Here is a 20,761-nt window from a genome sequence, read left to right as displayed (position 1 = left end):
GGATTCCAAATGCTATTTACTAGCTGTTGTTTTGGTTTGGTTCTGGGTTTTGTTGTTGGTTTTTTTCTTTTTGTGTTTATTTGTTTTTACCCATATCCTAATTTTAAATAAAAATTTCAGACATGTGCATCAGCCTCCCGTTACCGATAGAAAGCCTTTGAGAGATAGTGGCAGAATTTTTCAGGTACTGAAACATTTAGAACAATATATAAAAAGTTTTACGTAGGCAGGTCCTTGTAGGACTGAGTTCTCGACCTCTGCTGTGCATGGATGCTTCGTTCTTGGATTCTGGTACCCCAGGGGGTAGTGTGTCAGGGTCCTGTTGCTGACTGCCCAAGATTACTTTATAGCAAACTGTCACCAGGATAGAAATGTTAGGTCTTCATAGGCACAGTACTTTATTCTGTTTTAGTACTTAAAGATGTCAACTCAGTGCTCAACACGTTCCATCTATCCAAAGATAGATATTCAGACAACTTGAGAAAAATCAGACACCATACAGGGTAGCTTTCCACAAGTTTTAATTTGATCATATTTCATATTTTTAAATCAAACTCTAATATTAAAAATTAAACATTTTAGCTGTTCTTGAAATTCCAGGTTACAGTCACGTCTTATAATTCTTGCCTAGTGGACTGTATTTTATAAATACTGCAAACTGTACATTGCATGCAATGCTTCAGTTAAACTAAAAATACTCAAGTAATGTAGAGGGTTTTCACAAAGTTGAACCTTGATCTTGGTAAGGCTGCACCTCCTCAGGAGGTGGTAGGAAAGGATTCACTCCTCCGTGGGGTATCTCAGAAGGACTTTCTCTTTGAGTTGACTGTAGAGGGAATCTGAGGAGATAAGCCTCACTGGGCTACTTGGTCTTCTTCATAAAGGTAGACAGAAAAGCTTTATTTGGTGCTATGTATAGAAACTGAGATATTGCTGCATATATCTGCAATTTTCAGATGCTTGTTTTTTTTCCTGAAAATTTTGGCCTCATGCTGACATTTCTGCCCATGAAATTAACTTCAGGACATTTAGTCTTGCTCTTAGAAAAACAGGAAAATCTCTTAAAAAGAATAATAATATTGTGTGGTAGTTTTTTAATTTTAGTCTCGCAGGGTCTTAAAATGGATACATACTTGTTATGGAATTAAACATTCATTTTTCAGCACCCCTATACACAAGAAATACTGATCTTAAAATAATGAAATTCAGGCTAGAGACTCTAAAGAGTCTATATATTGTGTTGCATACCAGTAACTTGATGCAGAAAGGAGTTAACAATCAAGAAATCCAAATGGCTGTGTTAGTATCTTTTGTTTATGAAAATTTGCAGTCAATATTGTATTATCTGTGAAGCCAGGTGTTTTCAGGTTTAAAGGAAGAGAAATAATATTTACAGCACAGCCTTGAAAAAACCAGACATATATCTATAGTTAGTATCTCAGTAATAGTTATTAAGGATTAATTTAATGATACAAATTCCAAACAAGAACACCCAAATAGGCTGTTTCTTGAGCAGAGAAGCAGCTTCATCGTGATGTAAATTCTCCCTCTCAGGTTCTTCTTAAATAGCATTTTGTTTTCTGTGCACATGCTTTCTTTTCTAGCCAGCTCCATGTGGAGTCAAAAATCCATTTTAAGGAGAGAATTATTGAGTTTTCTGTTTGTTTGTTGCTTTTTTTCTCTTTTTCTGGAGGTGTGCACATATTTCCAAGATTGCTGAATCACTTCCAGGTGACCCGAGAATAACCCTAAACCAGTCTACTTTGCATTTCATAATCAGAATTCTGTCTTTCAGCACACAACATATTTGTTCATTTCTGTTTCATAACTTGGAGAAGACTGAGAGGTGCAGAGAAACTTTAATCTTAGTGTTATTTATGGTTACATTTGTGAAATGGGAAAGACAACTGGTGTGGAGTGCAGTAGCTTGGGAATCTGAATATAATCCTATAGCAGTCTGAATAGCTTTGGAAAACAACATGGATTTAACAGTTACGTTAATTAAATTATTTAAAGACCCTGTGCTAGCCAGTTTAATGGCTAGAGAAAGTTAGGATGAATCCTACTAGCTCAACTAGGACAACTGTACCATTTTTGAATATTTTGTAGAACTTTAGCAGAACGAAATGGAGCATGTTTAGGGCAGGAAAAAAAGATTGGCAGTGATCAGCCCACTTTGTACTGCATGTTTTGCCTTAAGCACAGTGATCATCTGAGTATTGCTCAAAATAATTTCTAAAAATTATCTTTAGGTGTACCTAAATTTAAAATAGTTTGGTATAATGATTTCAGAAAGTAGCCATATTTTATTGAGTATATTTAAACACTGCAGCAATTTTAATTTTTTTTTTCCAGTCCTGTTGTCATGACCCCAACAAGTGTTGAGTAATCTCTGAGAAAATACAGCAAATGCAATATTGTATTTCAAGGATTTTAAATGTAAAAGCAATGCTTCAATCTGATAAAACAAACAAAAAATTCAAATGAGATAAATGTAATGCTTCACAGTTGTGTAAAGTAATCAATTTTCTATTGAAACTAAGTTAGTTTCCTGCTAACTCCATTTTAACAGAAGTGTCTTTGCACATCTTGAGTCAAATTCCTTGTGGTGAGGATGGCAGTGGGTTAAACCTGTGGTCTGCAGTGTCACTTATTCAACGAAGATGTGGACTGGAGGTGCAGCTCAGAAAAAAACCAGCACATTGAGTATTTTGTGGTTGTTAAGCTACCAGACCGAAGCAGCCTCAGTCTCCAGGGAATCTGGAGGAGGAGTGTAAGTGTCACTTCTGGAGAGAAGTAATTTCACTGAAATATGACTGTAACTCAGCTCCAAGCTGCAACAACAGTGTTTTGTGTCCTCAAGTGCCTTTAACTTGTCAGCAGCATGGTTATTGCTGATGAATCTGATAATAGTGTTGCATTTTATCAAAACTGTAACATCAGGCAGTTGGCTAGTTCTGTGGTTCGATTTTGTACATAGGTATCCATAGTACCCATGACTAAGTAACACAGGGCTTGGATCTAAGCTGAAATAAATGCCCTTTCCTTGACAATTGTGTGGAAACATTATTTGAAATATTACTCTGATTTTTTTTGCAACTTCCTAAATAAATAGGAATAGCCGAGTAGTCAGTTCTGTTCAGTTCTGAAAAAGAAGGTCAGAAATTTGATTCTCTAATTCCATATTTTAATCAAAAATTTTTTTCACAATTATTTTTTTTGAAGTGAACATCCTGTTGGTACCTGTGAATAGTAGTGATTTTAGTAACTTCCAGCAAATAATAAACATACATTCTTTATAACCATTAGAGAAATCTTAGCCTGGGAATTGTGTTCTAAATACAAAAAGAAGAGGTAAGAGACAGGGCTGAAATACTGTCTTTTGACAAGACTTTGAAATCCTTTTATTCATTGATAGCAAAACTTTTCTTAAAAGTAATTTCTGATTCCCTTAACATTCTACTTCCAACATCTTACTTGGGTTTCAGTTCTGTAAAGGAATTTCACTATCTCAGCTAAGTAGAATGCAAAACACAGATTGGGTACTGGGGTACAGTAAAACAAACTGTAATCCTAGGGCAAGCTTTGCTTACAGTGAGGTTGGTTTGGGGGTTGATTTATATATATGTGGAGGGAAGAATGGATGGAGTCCTGGAGCATTTCCTCCTTATCAACAGGTCTGCTCTTGTAAAGTGAAGAAGTCTGCTCATGACAATTGAGGAAACCAATTTTTTCCTCAAACCCCTGTATTAAATGTGGCTTTTTATCTGGTACAGGTATACAATTTGGCTGCTTATAATAGACTAACTGTATATGCCATTATATATTCTTCATAATTCATAATAACATATAAGATGAAGAGAAATGCAATGACAGCAACCATATCAAAGTACAAGGAGCTGCAGTTTGAGTGAAACTGCAAAGTTACAAGGAGCAGCACTATTACCTTCTAGAATTACACTTTTCAAACTTCTACTGTCACATGAATGCCTTCCCATTACGGAACAGAAATTAAACATTTTAGACATACATATAGATGGAACTTAAACCTGGAATTCAGTAGGTTTTGTGAACCACCTCTTTCAAATGGCTTGCTTCTAGCAGTCTGATGAATCTACCATTTAGGGAAGATTGTAAACTCTTGTGAGTAAACCACTCTACTGGCTTATTTTCCTTTTGTGTACAGATGACCATTCAAGGCTCTACAGGAGGAAATAATAGCTTATTGACAGTCAGTTTTTTTTAAAAAAATTGTACAGAGTGGTGAGTAATTTCATGTTCTGACTTGGAAAAAATGAGAAGGTTTCTAGTGGTTAATCAATGTAGTTCCTCTTAGCATTTCTTTCTCTGATTTGTGGTAGGTAAAAAATAATGAAGCACTATTACAGTAAGTAGCTCATGTCCTAGAAATTCTTGATAGTTACAAGTTGAAGTGTCTCCAAATGGAAATTTGCTAGTCTTGTAAATAATACTTCCTTCAAAGTTATCAATGACCAGAAATCAAGCAGATGGTGTATTTGAATTCCCTAATTCCCATAATTTCCTATATCCATCATGTTCAGGAAAAACAATTTTTAAAGTGTTCTCGTACAGAAGGCAACAGAGTTGTATCAAAAATAGTCAGTAATATGTGATAAAATGCACATTTTTTCATGTCTGTCTGCTCAGTTAGTTTGTTTTTTGTTTAGTAAGCTGGAGAAGGTATGAAATATGTTGTATTAGAAGGTATTCTTTAACATAATAACTAATAGATAAGTGATAAGTAGTTAGCTTTTTGGTGCATTATACGTATCCATGCCTTTATGGGAAAGCAACCAGAATGCTGTTCTTACTGTTGCAAAATTCCTGGGAAAAAGAGTGCATGAGAATATGACAGAAATAGACAATTGGGTTTTAGATTATTTTTCTCTTGCTATTGTGCTTTTGTTGCAACAGGGACTGGTCACAGCTAAACACAGTAGCCCCAGTGTCAACTGTTCTTGTGTTTATTTACAGTTTTCTTTAATGGCATCACTGGGTGTGATGAATTAAGCAATACTGCTTTGGAAAGGTGTTTGACTTTCACATGAACTTACTTGTATATTCATCTCAGACCTGTCAACTCTCCTAGCAGAGTCTTATTTATGCTGAGCATCAGTGTGAGTTTTCAGTATGGGTTTCAAGGAGATACCTACCAAAATTTAAGCATTTTCTGGTTTTCCTGCCAACAGTATGCTGCTGTCATCAGTATTTGAAATGTGGTACCAACAATGGTGGGAGTTTCCTTGTGTTGTCCTTCATGTCCATCCTTACACATTTCCTGTTCACTTTGTGTGAAATACCTGTGCATTAATACCATATGAACATCTACAAAACTAACCTGAGATGCCTAGCACTTTTGTTCTTATTTTGATTAAACTCATTTTGTTAGTATTCTCCATGACAGAATATTTTTATCTGGTTACTGTATAGTTTTTTTTTGTATGTGTGCATATATGGAAACATTCTATTAATTCTTAAACCATAATTTAAAAAAAAAAACATATGCATTCACTTACGTAGGAAAGCTCTATTATTTTAAAGTAAATAATAATTTGTTTATTGGTTACAGGATCAAAATTATCCTTAACATGTTAAGTGCCAGTTTGATTATTTAAAGTTGAGGAGTGAATAGATCTTAGTCATGTTAAGGTTTAGATGAAATGTAAAGTGATACTGCATATATAGTACAGCTGGTTCTCCAAATTGCTCTCAAGTAGCTTTATTATGAAAATGCCACTCTTGATGAAAAACCTGTATTTCAGAGAAAGTGACTTAGGTGTTATTTCTGTAGATCTTGCCAAAATTCTCACGACCTAACATCTCTGAAGCAGAATTTAAAAGGAAGAATGAAAGCTAAAGTATTGTCTGCCATTGCTTACAATAGTTCAGAGTATGCTAGAAGTTTTCATCTGGATAACACTCAAAATCAGATACGGGATTTTTTAATAATCAAAAGCAAAACTTCCAGTTGTAACGTTAAAGTAATAGAGTCTCAGTAAAAAGAGTATGAGTGGTAGGTCATGTACTTTCAGCAAGTGCTGCTTAGGATTTGGACTTATGAGATCTAGCATAAACACAGAGATTACTGGGGTTTTTGATTGTTTCAGGTTCTTTTCTTGACCTTGAACCTAAAAAAATCATGCATACAACATGCACGTGCAATAATGGGCAGTCAGTTTTGCAGTCAGATGGTCTTGCTCAGACTGTGTAGCTTGTAGGACTCATGAAGGCAGGCTGGAAGTTTGTTCTCACCAGAATGCACTCAGCACACGTTTGTGCTGCTAAATTTTACGAGCATGAAAATTGTCAACTAATCATACTGGGATGCTGCTGCATCCCTGGGCTGCTACATTCACTGTGCATCACTCTCACTGTGCATCAAGGCATGCAGCAAAAATGTGTGAACCTTCAAGATAGGCATTGCAGTGCCCCTCCAGAGAGCAGCCAGCCTTACTTGAATATTCGTAGAGAAAGGCCATCTTTCAGAGGCTCTGGTAGCGTGGAGACTACATCTGAAAGCATCGACAGGCTGTCTTCCAGCAGCATGTGGAAGAGTCACAGCTCGGGGCAAGGGTAAAGTGTTCTCAGGCACACATCACTGTCCTGTGCTGTGTCATGGGAGGTGTTGTAGAGAATGGGAAAGCATCTACTGCAGTCAGAGGAAACATCTTTACAAGGGAAAATCAAGTTTTTAAGTGTTTCAGATTCTACCTATAGAAACAATTTATTTTCAAGAGAGAGCCAGCAGTGTGCCCAGGTGGCCAGGAAGGCCAACAGCATCCTGGCTTGTATCAGGAATAGTGTGGCCAGCAGGAGAAGGGAGCTGATTGTTCAGCTGCACCTCAAGTACTGTGTTCAGTTCTGGGCCCCTTGCTACAAGAAGGGCATGGAGTTGTTGAAGTGTCCAGAGAAGGGCAACCAAGTAAGGGGTCTGTAGCACAAGCTTTATGGAGAAATGAAACCGTTAAGCCTGGAGAAATGGAGAGACCTTATAGCTTTCTTTCAGCTAGATGAAACGAGGTGGTACTGAGGGATGGGGGCACTGGGGTCCAGTCTCTTCTCCCAGGTAACTGGTGATAGGATTAAAGGAAATAGCCTGAAGTTGTATCAGGGGGTGTTTAGGTTGGACATTAGGGAAAAAAAATTACAGAAAGAGTGGTCAGGCATTGAAACAGGCTGCCCAGGGAAGTGATATAGTTACTATCCTGGAAGTGCTCAAAAAAACATGTGGATATGGCACTTCAGGACATGGTTTAGTTGTCGTGGTGCTGTTGGGTATATGGTTGGACTTGATGATCTTAGAGGTCTTTCCCAGCCTTAATGATTCTGTTACTATGCGACTTAGGCAAGCAAGCAAGCAGACTTGGCAGCACTGGCAAGCATCTGTGCCTTACTTGCTCTGCTCCACACCTTCTGCAGAATCAGTTGTTAATGCAGCATCTCCTTCATCCTAACACTGTTGCTACACTCTTAAGTGAATGTTGCTCCCTCTTGCTCTTTGATGCCAGTTTTAACGTCATTATATCCCAAGGTAGGGCTTAAAAGTTGCTTGTGTCGTGGACACCAGTGCCAGTGAGTTCAGCATCATCTAGAGGCATTAACTGGAGTCCAGGAGGAACTTGTAGTTTCCTCATCTTCACAGCACAGCACACCAATACATGCTCATGCTTTGCCAGAGAAGACAGAACACAAGGGCATTGCCCTTGAGTAAGCTGGCAGCAGGAGAGATCATCTTGATGGAGCAGAAGAACTGGGTCCCCACCACCTCTGGCGATACATCAGGAACGAGATCTCACCAGCTAACTCTCCGGATTTAGGGCTGATGTGGAGGAGGTTGATGGAGGAGGCTTGGGTGATGGAGTGGCCAAGAGTGGCCATAGATCTGTCTTTTATGTGAGGTCCAGCTTCTCTCATCTGTCATCAAGTAGATTTCATCATGCATGAAAATAGATCTAAAAAATAGGTCTGCTTTTTGCAGAAAAATATACCAATGTGATAGATTTCCTACTTTGAATAAGAATAAGGATGTCTTACTCTGAGCAAAATACCTGAAATTAAATCCCAGATTAGTGAATGAGCCAGATGAGGACTTTTATATCGGTAAAGTCAAATCCTTCCTTTATAAAATTATTTTGATTTCAAATTAACTTCCTCTGCAAGCTTCCATTATAAAACAGTTCTTGTGACAACCTCAGAAAATTATCTATATGCTGCTGGCTTCTCTCTGTTTTGTTATATTTCAGGTACTGAAGTAATGGAGTAGCTAACCTATTGTATTTTTTATTTACTTTGTGATTCCCTTACTATAAAAAACAGCTGAAACCTAGTGACAAGTTTTAGGGTTTTTTAAGTTGTTGAGAGTAAATTGGGTAGAGCAAATAATGACCACATTTTTTTCATTTTTTTCAATGACCACAGTTTTATTCAATTACACCTTTTAAATTAATAATTGTAAAGAGATAAAATAAAGTCAGTATTTAGCTACAAAAGCAAATAGTTTTCCATTTTTAAGGATGTAAGATACTGTACAAAAAGATCAGACCATTTAAGTTTTCCTATTTCATCTTTTATGAAAAGCAGGAAAAGCAAATTGCAAATATTTAAAATGTCAAAGCAATGGAAGTGTAAATGATGAACTACTTGTAATGCATGCAAAAAGGAAGCCACGCTTTGCTGTGGGATTGTGAAAAAAGAACTCAATAATTTATTGGAAATGGCCTCAAGTTGTGCCAGGGAAGGTTTAGATTATATATCAGGAAAAATTTCTTTACTGAAAGGGTTGTCAAGCACTGGAACATGCTGCCCACTGAAGTGATGGAGTTACCATCCCTGGAGGGATTTACAAGATGTGTAGATGTGCTGCTTTGGATAAAAATAGGGATGTATTACTCTAAGCAAGATACCTGGAACTAAATGTCCAGGCTGAATGAACTGGTTGAGATTTAGTGGTAAACTTGGCAGTGCTGGGTTGGTGGTTGGACTTGATGTTCCTAAAGGTCTTTTCCAACTGAAATGTTTTTATGATTAGGGAAGAATAAATTAGAATACTCCATTGTGGCGGCTGCAAGTTTGTTTATTGATCTATCTGGTTTTCTTAAAATATTCATTGGGTAGCACAAGCTAGAAAATGTAATATACCTAAAACACAGAAAATGTGCTTTTTTTGTGGTTTTGGAAGTTCATGGCCCATGAAGGGAGAAAACTCCAAACAAATAAACTTTAATACATAGAAAAATAAGCTAGTACATTGCATATTGAAAGTCAGAAATTGAAGTTTCTGTAACACATAAGACTGGACTATTGCAGAATGCCTATAATTACAATAGTCTTAGAATTGTTAAGTGTTATTCAGATGTCAATAAAACTGACCTACTGTTATAGCCACACAGACTTCTCAGTGTTCTGTCATCCTTTCCACTCAGAAATACAAAAGAGAGGTGGTTTTGCATAAGTGTCTGTAAACTCCACAGTGTAATCAAGTCTCAAGTAATTAGACCAATCAAAATTAACACACTGAATGCCTTTTGAAATATCACAGTCCAGAGTAAAAAATTTGCCAACTTTAGTAAATGGATTTAATTTTGAGTAACTAGCATGGAGCAAATACTTTTTTCCTTTTAGTTAAGATCTTTTTTCTCCAGAAACCACAGGAATCAAGACTGAGTAAATCAGGCTGGACCACTTTTTGTGTGATCCCTCCACAAGACTTGTTTTTCTTCTTCCTTCCTCACCAGTGATCAAATGACCATTCACAAATGATTCCTCTGTTCCATCCAGTAGCACTGCTCAGATATTTTGGCCACCCTTATGGCAGCTTCCCAGGCTTCAGTGAAGCACAAGGTTTTTTGAGGAGGCTGTAGCAGCTCTCCAGTCTCATGTGTTGGTTCCATCCCACTCCTTTCTATATTTCTTCTTCACCAGCAAAGTTGTACAAAGCACACTCATCCTAAAAAAAGGGTGACTTTGGAGCCATATTCCTTTCACAGAGTGTGAAGGTTATGTGTTCATTACATGTGTGAGGTAAATTTGTGGCCATTCACTGCCCCAAAGTCAAAGACTTGCCCTGTGCCAATTTTAGCAGCCCTGGAGAGTTGTGTGCTTATTTCCAAGGTTCACTGAGGAGCCAAGATGGGCTCCTGTGGTACTGGTGCTAAGTCAGATTCAATAATAACAGAGAAAAAAAATTGCTTAAAAACCCTACTTTTGAGACAGTTAAGGAAATCTTTAGGCATATTTCTCATAAAGCCTTGTTAGGAAGTTAAATGGCTAACATACATCTTAACAGATAAAATTTTAGTCCTTTTCTTCCCCCTTGAAATAAATACTATTTCCTTCTCTTAAAAAAAAAAATTCTGTTAGGTATATTTTACCATTTTTCTTTTTTAAAGTGATTTTCAAAGTGTGGGAGACAACATGAACTCAGGAGGGGCTAATCCCTATAGGAACATTGGAACCTTAGAAGCTGTTCCCTCTTTCTCTTTACAAGCATCCCCTTGTAACCTGGGGGCTCTGCCAGAGGCTGCAGTTGAGGAGGACAAATAAGACCCACTGCTTGCATTAATGCACTCTGGCATGTTTTAATGCCTGGTATAGTTTAGCCTAAATAACATAACAGGAACAAGAGAGCCTTCCAAACGTCAGACTTCTAAAAATTGGTGGTGTACCAGAGGAGCTGCTGCTTAGCTTTTCTTCTGAGATCTCACAATTTAAAAGTATTTTGCTTGTCTGGGTTCATACTGTTGAGATGCATTTGTCCAGTGATTTGTCACTGTGAAGATTGACACACCTAAGGCAGCATAGAAACAATTGGGAATTAGTATGCTAGGAGGGTGGATATTGCAATAAAGTTCATCATTATTAGCGCCCCTTTAATGGGCTAGTCCTTTTTAGTTAGAGACTGCAATGCAGGCTACTTTGAACATTTTAAGATGCTCAGGCTTTTAACATCATTGATTTTCTCCATCCTTGATACAACTGTTGTCATTCTTCATGTAGAAAGCCTGTACATATGGAACTAAGATCCAACATGCTACACTCAAAGTGTGTCTGCAACTGTTCATGAATTTACTTGGCTTTCCTACCTGATAGTAATTTTAAACAGACCATTTTTAGCTTAAAAGAAAAACTAAAATGCTTGTCTTCCTCTGGAAATGTCTGAAAGTCATTAGAGGACATTCACAGAAGCCATGTGAAAGAAAAAGAAGGATAAGAAAATTAATTTTTTTCTTCAGGAGCTATTTCTGTGCATTCACTCCTGTTTGCTTATTACTCCCTCTCTCTGGGAGCCCAAGAGACTGTGCAGACCTGAGACAAAGACCTGAGGCCTTCCAGGGAGCTGCATGATTTTTCATGCATCTAAGCAACATCACGCTCCAGTCCCATGAACCTCAGGACAGCATTGGCTCATGGGGAAGCATCTGGGCTTCAGCTTTACAGATTCCTTTGGTTGGTTTGGTAGCCTTGCAGAAGAGAGTATTTTACTACATCCAACTCACCTGATTGTTTCTGCAAGTTACAATTATGTAGTGTTTTAACACTGGTCCTGCAGATCAGGTTCTTGCTTACATAAGACCCTTTTATTTTACTGGGTTTTGAGTGAATCAAAGGCTTGCACTCAGTTCCGAAACCAGCACTTTCTGTAGTCTTTGTATTTTAATGATATATTCTGGACTTTTGTTTGCAAAGAACATACAGCTTACATGTTAAATATGCTACTGCTACTTGTTCAGAAATTTGATTCTAAAGCACAGCTTAAGCCATTGAAAAGTCTGCAGTAATTAGCTGCGTATTTCCTTTCTGCTTAGTTTAAAAAGGTCACCCTTTCTTTGTGCCAGTTTTCAAATCTGTCCACCATTATTCTTTAATTTCCTAGATAGTGTGCCAAACACCTGGAAATACAATTTTCAGATCTACATCTTTGGGATATCTTGTGAGCATACAATAGAGTGATAAGTTAATAAACATAAGCCATTCATATTCTGTAGGGCAGATACTGGGAGGTCATTAGTAATCTGCAAGTGGTTCTCAATGCATTGTGTGTGCATGAGTACTTCCACAGAAGATTGTAAACCTTTATAGGTGTGATTCAGCCTTATACCCTACAGAAACATATTGCAGGAAGGAAGACTGTTAGAAATTAAAGTAATTAAGGTTCCAATACATGACAACAATAACCATTTGGCTTCCCTTTTTGTGAGCATCTCCTGTTTGTAAATTGCCAGAAGCAGTATTCTTTACTTGCTTGTTCCAAGTGAAATACTTGCATAGGTAACTAATTTCATCGTCCAGTTCACTCCTTAGAAATCCCTTCTTTCTTTCGCTTTCTAAAACTCTAACCTGAATTCTTTTAATTTGTCACGGTGGTTATTTTTGGGGTTAGTAAAATTATAAGCATTACCAGCAGAATCGTGAGCATTCCTACTTGTACTGTTTGTAACAGAATCGTGGTTTGATTCTTTCTATAGTTCTGAAAGAATGTTACAGTCTGATGAAATTATCTTTAAAGATAAAATATGCTGATAAAATACATTAACAACTTTATGCTACATGTATCTCCTTCTGCATGTGTTAAGATGTTTATAGACATAATTGAAGAAAAAGTATGTGAGTTGCAGTCATATTTTTATATATATAGGCATATTCAGATGCAATATTTTAAAAAAATCTAGTCAATCTTTATCTAATTGACGCATATTTGAATATCTATGCAATCTCTAGCATCCTGCCCCTCAACATAAATTAGCTTTTTGATACTTGTGTAAAAGAAGATTAAACACTCTAGAATTTTAATTTACCTTCAGATAAAACAATGACATAATGACATATCCAGAGAATTACTTTCTGCATTTTGATCAGGTTTTGGGGCTTTTTGCATTTTTTGGGGTTTTTTGTTTGGTTTTGATTTGGCTTTGGTTGTTTTTTGGGGGTTTAATGGCTACCATGCAATGACAAAGGTTTATTCTCCCTTTGTTCTTTTCAGAGTGCTGCAGCAGCTCCCAGTCCAGTGCTAGGAAACATTCCCCCAGGAGATGGCATGCCAGTAGGTCCTGTACCACCGGGTTTTTTTCAGGTATTCAGAAAAAATATGATTATAGGAATTTTAGGATAGAAAATCCTTCGTAATACTGTTTGTAAATCTGTAGAAAAGGTCCTGTTCTAAGTTATGTCTCACTATATGGTGCAATAACTGAGAGTTTTTAATGGAATTTTTTTAACCGAAGTGAATAGGTGGGAAGGAAGGGATCTCTGTGACTGACAAGTATTTCATCTATAAGACAGTACAGTTCAACTCATTCCAAAATTTCAAGGATAAGAAATGGTGCCAGCATGCAAGCAGAGACTGAAAATGCTTGGGTATAATTTTAAAACAATTTCTGATTATAATACACATGCATTACATTGTAGATATAAAATAAGAACATCATTGTTTGTGTTTAACTCTTTAGTAAAGCCACAGGCCAGATTCTGAGGAAGTTCAGGTTTCAGTGGGAATTAGACCTCATCAGTTATCCCAATTGAGCACCTTCTTGGACAATGAAGATCTCAACCCTAATGCCAAAAAAACCAAGCCAAGTATTTTGACTGTGTGTTGTTTCCATTAAGTTTTGTTATAATGATACTAAATATCCTGTTATCCCTTTTGACATGAGCAGTACAGAATGCTATGGTGGACTTCTAGTCCAAAGCCATTCTGAACAGTTATAATCCAATATTGAACTTCTCCTATGAGTGGGCTTGCATCTCCTTTTTGCTAAGGCTGATTTGTTTTTCCAAACTGTGGCTGTGCAGCAGGAGCAAAAAGTAGCAGCATCTCTAGCAATGAAATAGCTCTTTAGGAAGAGCATCAGTTTCTGCTTAGCATACTCGATGTCATGATGTGAAAGAAAAAAAACCTGCATTTCCAGGACTGTGATATAGGCAGAACATTGGTATAAAACAACTGCTGAGTTGCAGGTAGAGACCAGTGGCTTTTTCCTTCTTCCCTGAGTTACACAGGCAAGAACAAAGCATATTACATCGGCAATAAAAAGAAGAAATGTTTTAGTTATTCTTTTAGCCAAATGGTGGTTGTACAAAAATGGCAGGGTATTGACAGTCTTTATTTACACAGTATGTAAGTGACAACATTATTTGTTTAGTGTTCATTTTCTCACAGTTACATAGGGAAAAAATACTAACTGCAATGTTGATACTTACGTAAAGAAATCCTGTACCTGGTGTGTTGTTTCCTTGATCAACTCAAAAAACAGGAATGGTGTCTAATGTGTGAATGAAAAGATTCTTGAAAGTGAAGTAGAAAATACCTTCCTGTTGCTAGTCATCAGATCCTCAGGAGATGGCAGAACTGATTAATTATTTTATTTCTGCTTTTCCTGTTTTCAGCAGCTGATTAAATAGATTTTTTTTAAAACACAATTTTAGCTTAACTTTTAGATTGGATAAATATTTCAAGTTTTCTCCAATTGTACACTCCAATTGTAATGTCAAAGGAATCAATGCTTAAAGTTTTTTTAATTCCATTTTGAGAACAATTAAGAGGGGAAGGGAGCACAGATAGGACAAGTATATGAAGTGTAGAGGTTAGAGTAACTATTTTAAAGGTTTTGAGGGAGGCCAGTGTGGGAGTTTTGTTTTTAAAAGTGTGAAAAGACTTCCAGCCATTATATATCTTTCAAAATGTAGGGAAGACAAGATGATAGAAAGTTAAGTACAGTAAACTTCCCTTGTCTGTCAGAATCTGACTACAGTCTTCCTTGAATCCGCCTCGTCACCCTGCTCTTTTTGCAAGAACTGGGACTGAAAATAAACTGAGGAAAGCCCATTATCAGTAGAGCACAGTTTGTGAAATTAATCAAAGCTATCATCGACTCAAGAGCAGAGCCAAAGATTCTTCTACAGGAAAGGATCCAAAAACTGATCTGCACAGTCTGGTCTGGACTCCTCCGGACATCACCCTTCACCTCTCCTTGAAACTGCAGGGTCTGTGTCATTGTCTCTGTAGCACAGAATACTCAAGATTAGTTTCTTTCAGTTGTAGCTTATAGAGATCTACTTACCTCAGCTGAATAGCCTTGTCAACAGAACAAACATTTTTCAAGAGATTATTTAGTTTTCCATGTAGTCATCAGCTGAAGAATATATGTAAAGAAATAACATGCTAGTTAGCAAATCCAGCTGCAAGCTTGATGGTGGTTACACTGATATGGTCAGGAGCAGTTCCAGCAACGGGAGCTGAGCCAAAACCCAGTCAGTGACATAGCAGTGTGCTGAAACTGCAAGGTGTGTAGAAAGCAAATATGTGCAGACAGAAGGTACAATGTGTTATGGTGTTGGAATGACAGTTGCCAAGGAGGAGTTAGTATCTGGATTTAATACAGACATAGATGACTCTTTACTGATGTCAATTTATCTTGAGGGGAAAATATATTAGCAGACACAGCCATTTATGTGAAAATTCAGGAGCATCATCTGCTGCTGTAAAAAGCAGGTGAAAAGACAAGAAAGCCATGCTCAAAACTTCTTATTCCCTTCATGGCTTCTTTCTTCCTAGTACACCTTTAACTAGGCAGTTGGTTTCTGCGTGCTGTTCTGTAACTCCTCTGATCCCAACTAATCACAAGACTAAAACAAAACCAGCACAGAAGTCATCTGCCTTAATCTGAACACTGACAAACATACATGAACTGCTTGTCTTCTGTGAGAGGTATTTAGACCTGCAACTCATTCACTGGTTATGAAGATAGACAATTTTATTTTTTAAGAGCTGGAAGATGATAGAAAGAGTGGGACAATGGTGCTTATACCTATATTTAGTTCACTTTGCACTGTGAGAACATTGTAACATTTCAACTTTCTTCAGCCTAAGATTTATCTAGAAAAGGTCATCTTGGAATGATGAATCTGCCTTTGTTGCTTCATGAAATGTTTTGATTGGCCTAAGCCAAATCTGTTGACAGCCACCACCTTCAAGCTCTGCTTGGCTAATTTAGAAGAACAACTTAAAGTAATTTCTTTCCTCATTTCTAGTACTCTTGGTTTCGCACTGCAGCTCTTCTTGCAGTGAAATGGATGATGTTACTGATGCAATTGCTTCTTGATCAGGGGAACATAGCAGCTGAGGTGGGGACTGTGGTGAGAACCAAGAAACATTACATGGATCCCAGTGTTATTGGCAATGCTGACCACTAGTATTATTTCTGTGACCTTTAGAAATATTTTAGAAAGAAAAATTAATTTCTTTTAATTTTTTATAAAAGAAAATGCAGCACGCTAGTATAGCTCATGGTGGTAGATGAACATGGAAGAATGTGGTTTCACAGACAGTATCTTGTAAAACTGTGCCCTTTCTAAAATGAGATTTTCATGTATAGGCCACCAGTTAATTAGCAGTTTCTGGCATTTCATAACTAGTCCATGAAAGTGGAGTTCTGAAGCCAATGGCTGGATTTGTCTTGCATATCTGTACATGTACTTTTATAATTCAATTCAGATGATGGGTTATGAGAACTGCAGTGCTGAGGGTCCAGGTTTCCAACCTTTCCAACCTTAAAATGGTTCAGTGAAAAGAGGGTGCACAGCTATTATCACCCACTAAATGGCTTTTTTTCTCCAAAAAAAAGAAAAAATTGTTTATGGTTTCAAAAGTGAAATTTGTAAAGAAAATAGGTTTTTGTGGAGTTAGAATGTGCCTCAATTTCATATGTTGTGTATATATTTTAAAATCACTTTACATTTCATAACTTTTTTTAAATTTATTTTGGTCCTCATCTTCCTTCAGTACATGGAATAGATGATTCTCTGGAAATAAGTTTATACACTAAGTGAATCTACTCTTGGTTCATTAGCAGCAGAACTGAATATCTGGGACTATAAGATGAGTGAAGGGAATAGTTTTGTAATTTTGTCATACAAGACTCAAACTTCAAATAGGAGAATGCAGTCAAGTTGCAGAGTTGATTTTGTCTAAGGCTGAAGTAACAAGTCAAGTGCAGTTCAGTGAGGGTGCTGTCTAGTGTGTCAGGACTTCTGGTGAGTTGCTTTCTTAAATATGGAGCCTCAGGGAAGGGTAATGATTTGTAATCAGACTGTGAGGCTGGATGCAAAAAAATCCTGCAATTGATTCCTAAGTTTCCTGTGGTCTTCCTGAATAAACAAAAAATAGCCAATTTAAATTCTCCTTTTTTCATATTTCTCCGCAAGTAAAAAAGGAATGTTATACTGGTTGATCCATTTAAAAGATTATTCATTGCTTGGGCAATAAACATCATAAACCACTATTAAAGTTTATAGGTGGCTGTGTACATTTCTGAGGCATTCATCTCACCCCAGTCTGAGTCTGGAAATTCACCATCAGGTTGCCAGTTTTCTTGTCTAGACCACATCTTGTACTTTGAGCTAAGGTGTAAGAATGGCACTTAGGTAGTGTGTTGATAAAATAATTCATGGCATAGTCTGTGCCATTTTTTAACACCAGGGTTACTCAATTGTTAGTTTCTTGGTATGGTCATCCACAAAGATGAATCTTACCCAGTCTTTGACCTTCTCTGTGGATAGCCCAAAATAATAGAGCAACTGTAGAACTCAATAAGATAGTAGCAGTTATTGTCCTTCAGGGCTAAATGAAATCATATAATCATTAAGGTTGGAAAAGACCTCTAAGGTCATCAAGTTCAGCCATCAACCCACTAGACCATGTCCTCAAGTGATACATGCACACATTTTCTGAATACCTCCAGGGGTGATGGCTCTGCCACTTCCTTCACAGCCTGTTGCAATGCTTGAGCACTCTATCAGTAAAGAATTTTTTCCTAATATCAAGTCTAAACCTCATGTGGTGCAATCTGAGACCATTTGGTACTGGTAGGGAATGTCTGTAATGCCAGCAGGCAAATATTTACACAAGGTTATAACAAACTAATTTATGGTGAGTTAAATTCACCCACTCATGATCAAAGAGTCAGTTGTGATTAGGTCACAGAATTCAAAGACACTCAGATTTTCACATGCAATGTTATCTTTCTGGCCTGAGGACAGTATTTTTTCACTAGGGTTGGTTCTGTGCAGTGTTACTTGAGCAAAGTCTTCAAAGACTGCAGTCCTAGCCTCAGTCTCTTCGTCTTGAGGACAATGAGATTGGAAAAAAAAAATCAAATTTTAAATTGCATGTTATGGTACAGTTTGCAATTAGAGAAAACACACCATGAACATTTAAAAATAATGGTCATGGAAATTTTGAAGCCTGGATACTCTTCTGTTACACAGCAGTGTACCCATGTGAATCATGAATGTTGAGATGAGGTACAAAACAATGCTTTTCAGGTTGTGAAGTGCTGGCCCATTTTCATCCATCTCTTCACTGATTTTAAATAGGCTAAAAAATTTTAGATACATTACATTTGTATAATTGCAGACTACTTACTTATCTTTGTGGACAGTAACACCGTTAGTAAGCAAATAAACAAATGACAGAGGGAAGTTTTGTGTTCATTGAAATATTTTGATTTTTTAAGCAGAATGAGAAGTATTGATTTTCACCAGATTTTATTAGCCTTTTAGTTGCTTTTCCAGTTCTTAACAGACTGAATTAGAGTTCTAATACAGTGGATTTTATCATGTTTCTCCAAGTTAGTGACAACTACCACTGCTGAATAGCTGACCCTGATTGCTTATTTTTGAACATGCCAATGCATATTTAATTAAACCCCAGTTATATTAATCTATTATATTACATGGTTGACCAAATTTTGCCATGTCTGCATCTGTGCAAGGAACCTTCCTGACTTTTTAAACCTTATTTCCATAGTGCATGTATATTCTAAAGGAGCTGTCGAGTAGTTTTCCTTCATTCACTGATTAGTGATCATCATATATACTTGGAATGCATGGGAAGGATGTGTCAACACCATGTATGAAATACAAATATTACACATTCCTCTTTATATAAAGCAAAAAAAAACCCAAACCAAACCAAACCCAACCCATCAAAGTAAGGTAAGGCTGTTCTGCCACCTTGTGGTAGTTGTTTATTCGCAGTTTAGCTCAACCCATATTATTCTAAAGTATTATTTTTAGCATAGCTGTGCTTTAGTAGCACTGATCAAATGCTTTAGGAGAGCATCATTATAGCAAGACATAAGAGCAGAAAGAACTTTCCATTTTTCTTACTGACCAGCATTACTATTTGACATTAAAAAAATGAGATTAATTAGCATTTGAGTAGTGAAAATAAACAAAATAAGATAGTGAGATAAAGTTTAATAGCAATGCACACCTCTGGCATTTTGGAACAGAAATAGTGACCTATTTATATATAGAAAGAAAATGGATTTGTAGACTTCTGTGTGAGGTTGTAAAATATTTTCTTCTTAAAAGTCACTGGTTTATGCCTCCCAACCAAATACAGATGGCACCTTTACATCTCCTCTAATTCCACAGCAGCTGGGATTAAATCACCCCACATAGGGTTTGACTCTGTCCTTGCACTCACTTTAGTCTAGCTCACATGTATTGGTTTCCCAGAATCTATTGTCTTGGCCAGGGATCTACTGGGTACATGATCCCCTGCTTCAGCCCCTTCACACTTGCAGAACAAGCTCCCAGACCGCTCATTTGAAGAAGCATCCTGCAGCAAGGAAGATGAGAAGGGAGAAATCTTCTAGCATCCCTGTGAAGCTGTTTTGGAATGACTGTGTTGCTTCTATGAATTGTCCACAGAGGGGTCGTTGTTCGCACAGCAAATAAGGATTCCTAATTCCAGATGGAGATGCAGACATGTCTCAGACTGGTCTTTGCCAGACAAAAATACGTATCTTACACCAATTTAAAATCTTTTTGCTTCTTTTTAAATGCTTTTGAACTGTTTCAGCTGTGGTCTTTCCTTAACACTCACAGGGCTTTACCATTTTTTAACCCCCCTCTGAATTTTCACACAAGCAGCTACATTTCACTGTGGTAGCATCCTGCTTCCTCACTTCCCTTTCACTGCCCTTCCTTGTGTTTTCCCCACTTCTGCAACATTGCCTGTACTTTTTTTTTTCCGTAAAAAAACCCAAAAAACCCAAATCAAACAACAAAAAAGCCAACACCAGCATTCTAACAAAAACATACAAACAAAAAACCACCCAAAACAAAAACAAACGACCAACCAACAAAAAAAATGCACAAATCATTGAAAAGGAATTGGAGCATAACTGCAACATTAGCTGGATTTGCTTCCTGTTTACACCCTATCTAAATTCCAGTGGAGCAAATGAGATAATTGCAAATGAAGGATAGAAAAGCTATAGAACTAGGCACAGGGAAAAGCAGATAGAGTGACGTCCTAGAAGCTTGAAAAACACCATAGACTGTTAAAACACTACTGTAAGTGGGTGCAATGCTACCAAAGGTGCAAATACATCTTGTGAGTAAAGCTAGCAGGTTCAGTAGGCCTGGAAAAGCTTTGAAAATAGATTTTAAAAGTGGTATCTTTTCCGCTTGGATTTATATATTAGTGTTAGAAGAATTTCATTGTATTTTTGAAATCTCTGTTGTTTGTAAATGTATACATATCAAGCAGACATCCATTGGGAGTACTCGAGTGCATGAAAAAATGCATGTCTGCTGCTTTGCAGAACTGGGATCTCTGCATTTTTGCTTTTTCCAGCACCGTGCTGTATTTTAAAACATTTCTGTTTTTAGAATTATTTTTATGTTTTAGACTAATGAGAAGTGATTAGTATCTAGGAAGACCCGCTAGTAG

The 20,761-nt window shown here is 37.1% G+C and overlaps 1 protein-coding gene across 3 annotated transcripts in view; it reads left to right on the top strand.

Annotated features, from left to right (window-relative positions):
* The window catches only part of SSBP2 (single stranded DNA binding protein 2), a 189,493-nt gene that overhangs the window by 110,926 nt on the left and 57,806 nt on the right, over positions 1 to 20,761 (top strand). For 2 of the 3 annotated variants that reach the window (XM_030466778.1, XM_030466777.1), the window contains exon 5: positions 13,001 to 13,090. The exons of the other annotated variant lie outside the window; for it this stretch is intronic. In XM_030466778.1, coding sequence (XP_030322638.1) covers positions 13,001 to 13,090 — 90 coding nt within the window. The remainder of the gene's footprint in view (positions 1 to 13,000; positions 13,091 to 20,761) is intronic. 3 annotated transcript variants of the gene reach the window in all.

This window comes from Calypte anna, chromosome Z (assembly GCF_003957555.1).
Source record: "Calypte anna isolate BGI_N300 chromosome Z, bCalAnn1_v1.p, whole genome shotgun sequence".
Taxonomy (NCBI): domain Eukaryota; kingdom Metazoa; phylum Chordata; class Aves; order Apodiformes; family Trochilidae; genus Calypte; species Calypte anna.
The sequence above is the reverse complement of the archived record's forward strand: the minus strand, read 5'-3'. Positions and strand labels throughout refer to the sequence as shown.